Source organism: Falco peregrinus, chromosome 5, assembly GCF_023634155.1.
Source record: "Falco peregrinus isolate bFalPer1 chromosome 5, bFalPer1.pri, whole genome shotgun sequence".
In the NCBI taxonomy this organism is placed as follows: Eukaryota; Metazoa; Chordata; class Aves; order Falconiformes; family Falconidae; genus Falco; species Falco peregrinus.
This window is the reverse complement of record NC_073725.1, coordinates 55,789,003-55,801,634: the sequence shown is the minus strand read 5'-3', so window position 1 is coordinate 55,801,634 and position 12,632 is coordinate 55,789,003. Positions and strand designations below refer to the sequence as shown.

Sequence of the window (12,632 nt, the reverse complement as noted above, 5' to 3'; positions counted from 1 at the left end):
ACAGGATACAGGGAGGTTTGCCCGCAGCACAGCCTAGCTACCACGTGGCTCTTCTACAAGCCAGAGTCGACTCACACGTTCATAAATAATCCAGTTGGTAAGTATCAAAAGGTTACAAACCCTCACTAGTTTTTTGTGTGAACTCCTGTTTCAGGGCAATGGAAGGAAGAGAGCCATGCAGGGAGGTGAATCTAACCCTCTTTACGTTAAACTGACAAAACCAGAAGCATATATGTCATCATTTACTGTATCTCAATTTGCAGAGGGTAATTTCTCATAATAGGCTGACTTGATTGTCTACTGAACATACCCTGGAGACTGTTTGGTCTTGCTTTTGTATAGCAAAAGCTCACCCACGTCTCTCTTCACTCTGAAGGACAGAGGATATAAAAGCTACTATAGGAGTATTGTTATTCAGATAAAGAAAAGAAAGCTTAATTCAGATAGGGATGTCTTGTTGAGATTTACTAAGCAGTTCAGATGACTTAGATACCAACACTTTAGACAGTTCAGTTTTGCAAAAAAATCTTCTTACATTTTCAAATAATAATCCTCCTTGAAATGACTGGAAGAGATACACCCAGAGCCATAGATTTCTTAAGGAAATCTATTTCCTCACCTATTTCACTGATGCTTACACAAAGCAGCTGCCATAAATTTTTCTAATAAACGCTATAGATGGCTAACTCCATTTACATGACCCAAGCCCTTGCACTAAACCTCACCTGTGTAAAATAGTCCAGCTGGGTGTTTATCAGTAATTGTTTGCAAGGTTGCAGACCACCCCTGTGGTTCTCCATGACCCATGGTGCTCTTTCGTAACCCTTGTCATTAATGTGAGGCTGTAACGCAGTGTTTAATGGGGCATGCCTCTCACTGGGCAGGAGGGATTATCTGGGGCAAAGACACTGGGATATATGGTTCCTTGCAGTCACAGCTGTCATAAAAACAGAAAAGCGGCAAGAAAACCTCCTTGGAACAGAGAACATGCACTGTGGCAGGGACCATGTGTCTTTGTGCGTCTTCCTCACGAGGCAGCAAGCCCTGGGCTCCACTGGCAGATCCCAGGGAGGTGTGGCCGTGCTGCAGAAGGGGAGATGGCAGGAGAAGGACAGAGCACCAGCAGCCAGACTGGCTGGAGTGTAACCAAAACAGGAGGGATGGGGAGCACACGTGTGTGGGCAGCTCTGCAAAACAGAGAATAGTGCTAGAAGTAAAAGCTAAAAGACAGGAGATGTCATATGCGTGCATGTTGGATGAAAGGCTTTAAAACAGGAAAACATTAAGTGGTTGTTTCTCATTTTTCTATTTAATTACTGGTCACAGTTACAAAACCACTTTTATAACTCAACTGTCAAGTCAGTTGCTAGTGGTGATGTTGTAAAAGCTGACCATGTTAACTCCTCCAGTGCTCAATAAAGCACAGAAGAAAGGAGACGCATTAACATATAGTAAAGATGGTGAAATGTGTGGAGGAAGAAGGACACTGACAGTCTGCCCAGAAAGCTTTGAAGATGTATCAAGTCAGATGAGGAGTCCTTTTAAAAAACATAGTGATTTCTTTGTTTCCCAAATAATATTCAGCTTTTAAAGTAATACATGAGCCATCTTCTATGCAGATGGATAATACCTTCTTTAACGAAGACAGCCCATGAAGTATGCTCATACGAGACCCTGAATAATTCAATGGTATCAAAATGGGAGGGTTTTGCTAAATTTACACTGAAATTCTGATTGGGAAGTCACCTTTTTTGTTCCTTTAGCAGCTGAGTTTGAATCCACTGTGATACAGTTGAAACTTGAAAGTAGAAGGCAACCAACCACAGAAGAGGCAGAAAAAGGAGCTACAGAAAATGAACTTACAGAAGCCACCAGCTTAAAAGGCCAGCCAGGTCCCTTGCCTTTCAGATCACTTACTAAAATCTCTGCAGGGACAAGAACTACACGATACGTTGCATCTACCTGGAGGCACCTGAAGAGCGGTGGAAGGGGAGGCTCTGAGAAGAAAGGAAAAATGCGCTAGTTGCAGGTGCCAGCAGCTCCCTCTAAGCCTGGTGGCTTCACTTCGGGACAAGGCAAGGGTGGGCACACAGTGGTACCCCGGGGTAATTCAGAGATGCGGGTCTCAGCTGCTCTTGCTGGGTCGGTTTTCCCCATCTCCAGCTCTCGCTTGAGCATTCTCCCACTGTCACACGTTGCGGGAGCTGAGCGTGAGCTCACAAACCACCAGGCCACCACCTCGGAGGTACAGTCTACCCACTTTGACTCACAGACCAGCAGGCAGAAGAAAACTAAGCTATTTTACAATAAAATGCATTGCTAGACAATTAAGAAGAGTCTGGCAACATTTTGCTGTCAAAGTAGTGAATATTGGTTGTCAAAAATAATGATGCCACTAATAATAACCCTTGTGAGAAAGAGAGAGACATTTAGACACATTTATACAATCACTTTCATCCCATGAGTTCAGAGAATTTTACAGCAGTAGCAAGAAGACACTGCTGTGGTAGAAGAAACCAAAATAAAACATTTGTAACATGATACTGCCAAATTCTATGAGAGAAATTATGTTTGGGGTCCTTTAAAAGCAGCCGTCTCTTTCAAATAGCTGGAAAAGTTTGCTGTCTTGCCTGTGATCAAGAGGGAAGATTTTTGTCAGCCTGCAAACACTCTTCTTGCACAGGCACGGGAGCAGAATCATTTTAGTTGCAGAAAGAAAATATGTGGTCATATCCTACCATTTGACTTTTTCTAACTTGTAAATAATTCCTCTCATTTGGATGAGCCTCTCACTCGCTTCAATAGCAACAAAGATATGAAACATAAATAAGTAAACTTCCGCAGCGTTCCCATTTTCTCTAATGACCTGCCATGTTGCACAGCTTGTAAATACTGGGAATTTGGCCTTACTTAAATTAACAGCAGTTTTGCTGATCTGGATGACGTGGGAAGGCAGGGGCAGGGAAACATATAGGTATGCCGAATAATCAGGGGGAGGAAAATGTTCCACAGCTGGAAGGAAACAGCCTGTGACTGTGAATCCGAGACACTCATCAGCGACACTCAAGCTGAGAAAGCTGTACCCCTGTGCCTGTGCTTCCTCTGGCAGGTGGAGGTGTGGCTGTGGCTGGTCAGAAATCTCCAGGGAGGAAAGCAGCAACCAAAGGCCTGTAAAGAAATTAGGCTGTTGGAGTGGAAGAACCACAGAATCACAGAATCAATCACAGAATCACAGAATGGTCTGGGTTGGAAGGGACCTCAAAGATCGTTTGGTTCCCACCCCCCCGCCACAGGCAGGGTCCCCTCCCGCCAGCCCAGGTTGCTCCCAGCCCCGTCCAGCCTGGCCTTGGGCACTGCCAGGGATGGGGCACCCACAGCTTCCCTGGGCAGCCTGGGCCAGTGCCTCACCACTGAGAAAAGACATCCCTTGATGATGCATGTATTTTGTTGTCAATACATAATATTGACATTTTTGCACATATTGCCAATCAGTGGCAATAACAAAACCAGCCTGGAATGCTAAAGTTAATGGAGGATTGGGAATAAGGTACTCCAACCAAGGAAAACATGGGCATGGGAACACACTGCCAAGGAGCCAAAGGGAGTGGAATGGGGATAGAGGGAGGTGTAAGAAAAAGAGTTGAAGAACTGCTGGTCCGGGAAAGTGTTTTAGAGCAATTTCTGTTCTTATTGTGGTAAACGGATCTTAAAACTTTTTGCCTCTGGAGTTCTGAAACAACAGTACTAGACTATGGATGTATTTATGTAAATAAAGGTTCAAAAACCTACCACCTGCAAGGAAGAAGAAAGGCAACCTGGAAAACAACACACAACAGAAAAACTTGTGCTCAGCCTGACACTATCACAGCCTTCCCTATAGCTTCACACCTGGGCAAATCATCTGCCAAAATGCATAAAGCTCAAGATAAACAAATCTCTTCCACAACTTGGCATATGGAAAAAGGGTCTGAACTGAAATGGTAATTGAGTTTTAGAGACCCATCCATTTGCTGTCATCGTGCCATCTGTCTCCCTGGCAGAGTCCTGATAGTTTGCATTGGCAGCTTTGATTGCCAAAGCTCATGTATTAAGTTAGAGCTACCTAGACTTCCCACACAGTTTCTTATTTTCCTATAGACCTGCTATTCTAGATGATTCACAGAACTGCAGGATACTGTGTACTCCCAGAAGCATAATATATTTTCATATTGTTAAACATTTTTTTTAAAAAAAACCCAGAAATACAAATAATTTTTTATTGTGGTTTGTAAGCAACCTGCAGAGACCAAGTCCATCAGAGTCCAGAGAAAGGCTTACTTCTCAGGGACTGACCACAGGTAAGGAAGATGACAGGCGCTGGTGTATATATGTGTTAAGTATTTGCTATCACCAGAGTAATAAATGAAAATTGTGGATGCCTTATGAGGGCAGTACCCCCTGAGGCAGGCTCCAAGCTACTGCATTACTGTCATCACTACTCACTGTAAAGCACCTTTGACTAAAAGCCAATATGACACCTAGCATAACTCTGTTGACTCCCCTGCAGTTACACAAATGATGAATGTTGCCCCTTAAGGTATGAAAGAAGTGATTAAAGTATTTACATTTCATTTATTTACACAGAGTGCAACTTTAACTGCGGTGGCGAATGATGCGGGAGTTGCCCGAAGACTTTATCAAGTTACGTTCCACTGGTCCTTTGACCACGAACATGTTTTTGGCTACACAAGAACAAAGGGTTTAATTCCAGCAGGAGTTAATTCACGCTGGGCAGAAGACAGACCAGCACTCCTGGCAGTTCATTTACTGGGGCATACACAGTAATGTGCAAGGTACCAGAGTCCATCCTGCCTTTAGACCAGCTCTGTAATAGATTGTGGCCAAATTCAAGAGGCACAAGGACTGAGATGCTTACCAGGGAGTTTACATAAGGGAGGACTAAGCTTTAGGCAAGACAGATACGCTTTTGTTCTTGTTCTGCTTTGTTCCTATTGCAGATTTAAACAATACTTTAGTGATGTTGCTGAAGTCACACAATTGGTGACAATTCTTAGAGGAAGGCTTGCATGCCCTAAACCAAATGAGCCCTGCCACTAAAGGATGAGGAGTAGTTTTCCAGCCTTACAAATAAACAGACAACAGGATTTTAGCTCATTGTTTTAATTTCTGCCCCAAGACAGAGAGATTTGTCAAAGTTCCTCATAAGGATCTGGAGCAAGAGAACCCTGTTTGGCAGACAGGTCAGTCACTGGGCACTCTGGGGATGTGGGGCACTCAGGTCCCCCTTGTTCTTGTTCCTGCTCCAACATACTCCCCCAATCCTGCTGAGTGTCCTACTAACAGACAGCAGGATTAATGTCTGCTTCTCAGTCAGTAGGAATTGCTCCACTTTGCAGTAAGTAATCACACGTTACTGGGAGAGAAAGCCGGACTCCATCTTCCAGTTGCTGCGGCACTTGGCTGGGATGTTAGAAAACCTCAGGTAAGTCTGTGCTCCAGCAAATACGCAATTAGTAACCAGCTTCAACATCAGAAACCTGAAAGGGCTACCCAAAATAGCCAGCTGCTTGGCAGTTAAAATGCTTATGTGAGACACATAGCATCACGATTCAAGCCCGTAGCCTGAGCTGCAATGCTTTGAACCTTGATTGCCTATTTCCCAAATGCACGCTGCCACGGACCACTGGAGTGGAGGGGAATCACCCAGTCTCCCTCCCAAACACAGCTGCTACCCTGCACCTGAGACAGCTTTTATGGGATGAATTAGATGAAGAGATGAATTTCAGAAAAGCTGGTGTGTGTCCCTGAAGAGCTCTGGTTCAGCATTCCCCTCCCCGCTTCCAAAACTACAGTCCTGCCACGACACGTGAGCCAGAGGTGGGGCATCAGGAGAGTCTATCCCAGTGCTGATACTGGCCATCTCTGAAGCTCTCGGGTTTGGAAGACTAGAGTGAGATCAGAAGTGTGGAAGGGCTCAGAGGGTGTGAGAACAACCTCACAGGCTGTGTGCTTTAACTGTGTTTGCGTTTGAACCTTTTGCTGTTCTAGGAGAGGAGTGGGTGGCCTGCAAGTGTGTTCAAAAAGCATGTCTGGATGTAATAAGCGTGAGCTGGAGCTGACAAATGTTAAATGAAATTTAAGTGACGATTACCTGAGTTTTAGAGATTGCCTTGACAGGACACACACTTACTGAGCAGTCTGGCTGGCAACTGAGCAGAGCTTTCAGTGTTGGCTCACACATACAGCGAGTAGACATGTTCCTTTAATCCTTGTTTAACCTAGCAGCTCTGCCTACCCTGTAGACTGAAATTCTCATTCATTCATTTATTATGCCCAGCAAAAACACTTCCTGAGCCACCTCCTCTCCCTTTTCTGCCAGTTACAACAGAGGTTCAAAAGACCTGCATGCAGATTCACAATATAAGGCCATTCACCTGGCCCCCAAGAGCAGATACTACTTGGATGTGCACATAGGTGGTGGCACTGATTGTGTTGGGAATTCCCTCCAAACCTCCAACCATCCGCTACATATTTTTGAATGGGAATGTACCTCCAGTAAATGGTATTGAGTAGCAAGCAGCATTTAACAACTCTACTGGAGGGAACCCTGCTAAATCTAGGGACGTCCTGTTATTTTTTAATTCCTCTGGCTCCATCAGTGAGGATGTGAGATAAACCTGACTTTGTAGTGTAGATCCGTTTCTCAGAGACTTTCACAGATGCGATCATTCCACAAACGTTATCCACTCGCTACAGATTCCAGCCTTCCACTCACTTTACAAATATCAACAGTTCTGAGGAAATCAGTGGTTTTACTAATCTGTGTAAAGTAAACAGCATTTTGTCCTTAAAAATAACAACATTCAGTCACCTCCAGAATCTGGTGCATTCAGGCAACGTGCTTAAAGACTGCAGAATCAGAACTGAGGAACGATCTAGGCTGGAAGGGACCTCTGAAAATCATCTAATCCAACCCCCTTTAAAGAAGGGCCAACTTCAAAATTAGATCAGGTCACTCACAGTGCTGTCCAGCTGAATTTTGATCACCAAGGATGGAGATTTCACAGCCTCTTTGGACCCATTTCAGTCTTTGACCAGTCTCTAAGCGATTATTTATTTCCTAAATTCCAATAGGAGTATCAGATGCTGTGACTTGCATTCATTGCATCTTGCCCTATAGCTATGGACCTCCAAGAAGAGTTTGCCTCCACCCTCTCTACACCCTTCCCTGAGGCAGCTGGAGACAGCACTAAGATTTTCCCCTTAACCTTCTCTTTTTAAGATTGATAAACTCAGTTCTCCCTATATATATACATCATAGGCCAGTCCACTCATCATCTTGATAACCCGGCACCGGACTTCCACCAGTAAGTCAGTGGCTTGTGTTGAGGAACCCCAAACTGAACATAAAATTCCAAGGTTTTTTGGGTAGGGGGAAATAGCTACACCCCTCGACCTGACGGCCACACTTTTGCTCATATAGACCAGGATGCTCCAGGATGTGCAGTGGCACATTGCAGACTAAGCTTCTTGCCCAAGAGGCCACCCAGGCTCTCTTCTGCAAAATGTTGTCTACCCAATCAGCCCTCAGCTTGTACTGTTCTATAGGGTTCTCCCATCCCAGTTGCACAGCTTTGCATTTCTGTATATGTTTTCTTTGTGTGTGTATATATATATATATGTATTTGTCTACATTTTCTATTTCAAATTAGTACTCAGCTGACCCATTCAACTCCAGAATCTGCTAATATATATTTTTTAAAGTCCAGTAAGTAAGATAATGAAAATAATCATAATTTTTCATTAGAACATAATCTAGTTTTACTTCCTCAGATTTAATACATTTTATTTCCATTTCCCTTTAAATGTAATTTCTGTCTATTTGTTCCTGAAGCAAAAAATAATAGTATCTATTCAGAAGCACATAGTCCATAATTTGTGGTTGATTCTGTTAATTCTGGGCTTTACATGCTTTTCTGGGAAGGGCCCACACAACAAAAAGCTCTCGGTCCTAGCAGTTGCTAAGTGTTTTGATCGACTGAATGACAGTCAAGGATGTTTGGCACCTTGAAAACCAGGAATTTTAAATCAGGAAGCTTTATAAAAGCTTGCAGACCCCATTTGTCCTTTGAGTCGTGAGTAAAAATCCCGCCTGTTCCAAAATTCTCAGTATTCATGTGTATGACAGATAAAATCATCATCTCTCCCCTAAAAAGATGGCAAGAGATTTCCAAAATGATGGTATCGTCTCTAAGGCCACATCTGTCTAGTAACTACAGTAGGCCAGGTCCTGTTCTCCGGCTCTGAGGACAAGCATCAGTGCACAGCATGAGTCCATGCTGGGGAAATTCCCTGCCCACCAAAACAAGGGCCTGGACGTGTTTGGGATATGCTGCCTTGTGTTTCGCTTGGTAGCATGGAGACACAAGTAGCTGCACCAGAAAACACAGTGTTTCTTTAGCCGTTGTTATTGTTACTCTGCTGTTTTTCATTGAAACGTCCAGAGAGATTCAGGAGAGACAGCAGAAAGCACCGGTGTGGCTTTACCCCCTGTACCCCATGAGCACGGTGTGCACCAGGTGCTCCCCCAACTCCCTGAAAGTGCTGTTCACCAAGTGTCACCATCACCAATTCTCACGGCTGTTGCCCTTCCTTCCCTCCTCCTCCCCCCAAGATGCAGCCTACCAGCCCCATGCCAGCGCCTGCCAGCTTCTTACATCACGTGTCAGCTCTGACTGAAAAGCTCTTTGGGACCGTTATCCCGGGACCGTCCGGAGAAGCTGGGTGCCAGCACTGGCACAGCCCTGCCTGGATGCCACCCCAGGCTCGCTGGCTGGAGCTGGCATCCCTGCACGGTGCAGGTGCATGGGGAAACCTGCTCGCTGGGTTTAAATCCTGCCTGCCGCTGCGAGGCCCAGAATCCCACCTCCCATCACAACAGCCAGGTAACACCCGGCGAAACGCTCCAACCTGTCAGTAACGGTTCACGTTGTCAATTTAACCATTAGTAACAACAGCCAAGCGATGGATTCTTCCCAACCGAAGGCCCGCCAATCGTTAGGAAGTTAGGAAACGCCAGTGAGGAAGTTCCCAAAGACGTAATCCCCTGCCACATCCCCCCCCCCCGCACGGAGCAACCCGCATCGCTGACGGGTCGGCTGGACACAGGCTCCAGCATGTATGGGAGCTGTAGGGTGCCCGTGACACCCCACCAACACCCCTTCAGGCGAGCCCAGGCGCAGCCGCCCAGGGATGCGAACTTTCTGCGCCTGACGGGGATGCGCCCCGCGGGGGGCGAAGCCGCCCCGAGCCGGAGCGGTGCGGGCGGAGCCGGGGCTGCCCCCGCGGGGTGCGGGGTGCGGGGTGCGGGCTGCTCTCGCCCCGCTCCGACCGGCGCCGGCTCCCGGGGCCGATCCGCGCACCGAAATGACTAAGCACCCACCGCCAGCCCCGCGCCGCTGCCCGCCGAGAGGCCGCTCGCTCCGCACCCGCGCACGGCGGGGGGGACTCACCTGCCCGCCCCGAGCCCCGCCAGCCGCCAGCGCCGGCTCCTCCGCAGGGACAGCCGCTCCGCCGCCAGCGCCAGCGCCAGCGCCGCCCCGCTCCGCAGCCGCGCACCCCGCCGCGCCCGCGGAGCCGCCGCCTCCCGCCCGCCGGGGCTGGCGCGCCGGGGCGGGCCGGGGGCTGCCGTCAGGCTGACGCAGGGCTCTTCCTCCCGGGGATGAAGACCCCGGCGGCGGGCAGACAGCAGCCGCCGCGCCCGGCGCCTCTCGGGGCTGCCGCGGACCCTCCGCGCCCGCGGTAGGGCGGCGCTCCGCCCCCCCCCCCAGCCCCGCCGCCCCGGCAGTGCGCAGCGCCCAGCCCCGCCGCCGCGGCCCGGGGTGCCCGGGGTGCCCGGGGTGCCCGGCGCATGGAGCGCCCGCTCAACCTCAGCTGCCTCGCCGAGATGCCGCCGGACACCGGCAACCGGAGTGGGTCCTCCGGTAGCCCGGACGGCGGCCGGGCGCAGCTCTCCGTCTTCAGCGTGCTGGTCCTCACCCTGTTGGCCATGCTGGTGGTGGCCACGTTCCTCTGGAACGGGCTGGTCCTGGCCACCATCCTCCGCGTGCGCACTTTCCACCGCGTGCCCCACAATCTGGTGGCCTCCATGGCCATCTCCGACGTGATGGTGGCGGCCCTCGTCATGCCCCTCAGCCTGGTACGCGAGCTGTCCGGGCGGCGGTGGCGGCTGGGCCGGTCGCTCTGCCAGGTGTGGATCTCCTTTGACGTCCTGTGCTGCACCGCCAGCATCTGGAACGTCACAGCCATCGCCCTCGACCGCTACTGGTCCATCACCCGCCACCTGGAGTACACGCTCCGCATCCGGCGCCGCATCTCCAACATCATGATTGCCCTCACCTGGGCGCTCTCTGCCTTCATCTCCTTGGCCCCGCTGCTCTTTGGTTGGGGAGAGACTTACTCAGAGGACAGCGAGGAGTGCCAAGTCAGCCAGGAGCCTTCCTACACCATCTTCTCCACCTTTGGCGCCTTCTACCTGCCCCTCTGCGTGGTGCTCTTTGTGTACTGGAAGATCTACAAGGCCGCCAAGTTTCGAATTGGATCACGGAAGAGTAACTCCATCACCCCCATTGCACCAGAAGCCCTGGAGGTAGGTCAGCTTGTTGTATTTTGCTCTAGTCAACTGCTGGCAGCAGCCAAACCCTGCAGCAGTGGGGGAAACTCAGAGCTAAAGCGTGTGAGCAAACAGCATCCCGCCAAAGCCCTGTGAATCCTGGAGGCTTTCAAGGGAAAGTTGACTGCAAAGCATGCAAGCCCAGTCTTCTGACTCCTTCCGAGTCCCCAGCTGAGAGCGCGTAAGGTGTAGCTAAAGCAACTTTGGGCCAGATTCCGAGCCTGAGCTCCACGTGGGCGTGCGGTGACTCACAGATGTCCCCCCGTGGAATGCTGAATCAGTGCTGGTGAGCGTGAGTAAGGGGTCACCGTTCCTCCCGTGGGGAGGCATGTGGGGGTGGGAATGGATGGGATCCCATCTCCTGCTGGGGACGGGAACCTGGCAGGCAGCTGTGGCTTTGGGGAGGCTGTGAATTTACCCACACAGAAGGCAACACCTGCAGAACATCCTTGTAAATTCTTTCTATTCGTGGCTGCATCGTGTCGGTTCATCCCAGGCACGGTGACTGTGCACTGTAAAGACTTCTTGGGGGGGAGGAAGGAAATGCATGCTCATTTTCTCACCTCTCCTACCAAGGACTCTTAAAGTCAATGGGTTCAGAGAAAGCAAGGAGACTTTTGTGCATGGCGTGTGGGTGTGTGCCTGTTTGACTGATCTGATCGTAAATGGGGAAATGATCTTACTGCAACACTGTGTGAGCAGTTCCACGTGCCCGGATGTCACTTACTCTCTTTAGTTTCTAGCCTCACTTAAAAATAGTCTCTGCTACCCAGAAGAGGGTCATACAGCCACCCTCCCCTCAATTAGTGACGTGGGTGGTCTGCGTTCCCACGTGAGCTCTAGCCATCACTTGCATAGTTTGGTCACGTACCTGCTGTGTGGGATCAGCTGACTGAGGCACATATGGTGCAACTTGTGTTTCTGTTTGGCAGGTAAAAGAAGCTGCCCAGCAGCCGCAGATGGTCTTCACTGTCCGTCACGCCACCGTTACGTTCCAGACGGAGGGAGACACGTGGAGAGAGCAGAAGGAAAAGAAAGCTGCCCTCATGGTGGGCATCCTTATCGGGGTCTTTGTGCTCTGCTGGATCCCCTTCTTCATCACAGAGCTCATCAACCCCCTCTGCTCCTGTGACATCCCACCCATTTGGAAGAGTATTTTTCTATGGCTAGGCTATTCAAATTCCTTTTTTAATCCACTCATCTACACTGCTTTCAACAAAAACTACAACAATGCCTTCAGGAACCTATTCTTTAGACAGCACTGAGCAGAAAAAGCTTTCCCACTGCCCCAGGAAGCTGATTTCAACTCCCAATGAATCCTACCAAATTCCTGAGGAAGTTCAAAGCCACAGGTACCGAGGTGATGCTAAAGACGCACCCCACGGGTCGTATGTCCCAGCAACAGTCCCGGTTTCTACGCAGACTCTCCAGCCTCTAAGTCAGTTGCTATTTTTCCTGCAAACAGCATGTAAGAGTTTCTCTGGCCAGCAGCACAGCATTCTTCCTCCAGTGCACCACCGCTTTCCTCCCACCTCCCTAGTGACATTCTGTTTGGTGGCAGCAATGGTGCAGAGGAGTCTTCTGGCAAAAAAGTCATGTTTGAAACTCTGGCTTGGCCACTGCTAGTATCTCACAGCATTAATTGACTTTGTCCCACGTGCAAAACTGGGATCCTTTAATGTCAGGAGGTTTTGTGACTATGTATGAAACTAGATATTTTATGGCTTGGTTGAAAAAGCTGTTTGTCTTGTCTTTCCCTGGTAGAGACTGTTAAGCATTTGTATTTGGGGAATAAAACCCTCAGTAAGGGCTAAGAGCAGACTCCAAGTACAAAGCGTTTTCTCACATGCTTTATCAATAATTAATTGTGCTATTTGATATTGGATTCCATGTAGCAAGTTTTTAAAAAAATATTTATTGTGAAAGCTTAATGCATGGTGTACCCTGGAATGAGAGAGAA

At 48.9% G+C, this 12,632-nt stretch overlaps 1 protein-coding gene across 1 annotated transcript; it reads left to right on the top strand.

The window, feature by feature from the left end:
- Positions 1 to 9,910: 9,910 nt before the first annotated feature.
- On the top strand, positions 9,911 to 12,011 carry HTR5A (5-hydroxytryptamine receptor 5A). The gene is made up of 2 exons (XM_005228926.4): positions 9,911 to 10,648; positions 11,605 to 12,011. The coding sequence occupies exons 1-2, from the start codon at positions 9,911 to 9,913 to the stop codon at positions 11,935 to 11,937; spliced, it is 1,071 nt and encodes a 356-aa protein (XP_005228983.2). The 3' UTR covers positions 11,938 to 12,011.
- Positions 12,012 to 12,632: the final 621 nt, after the last annotated feature.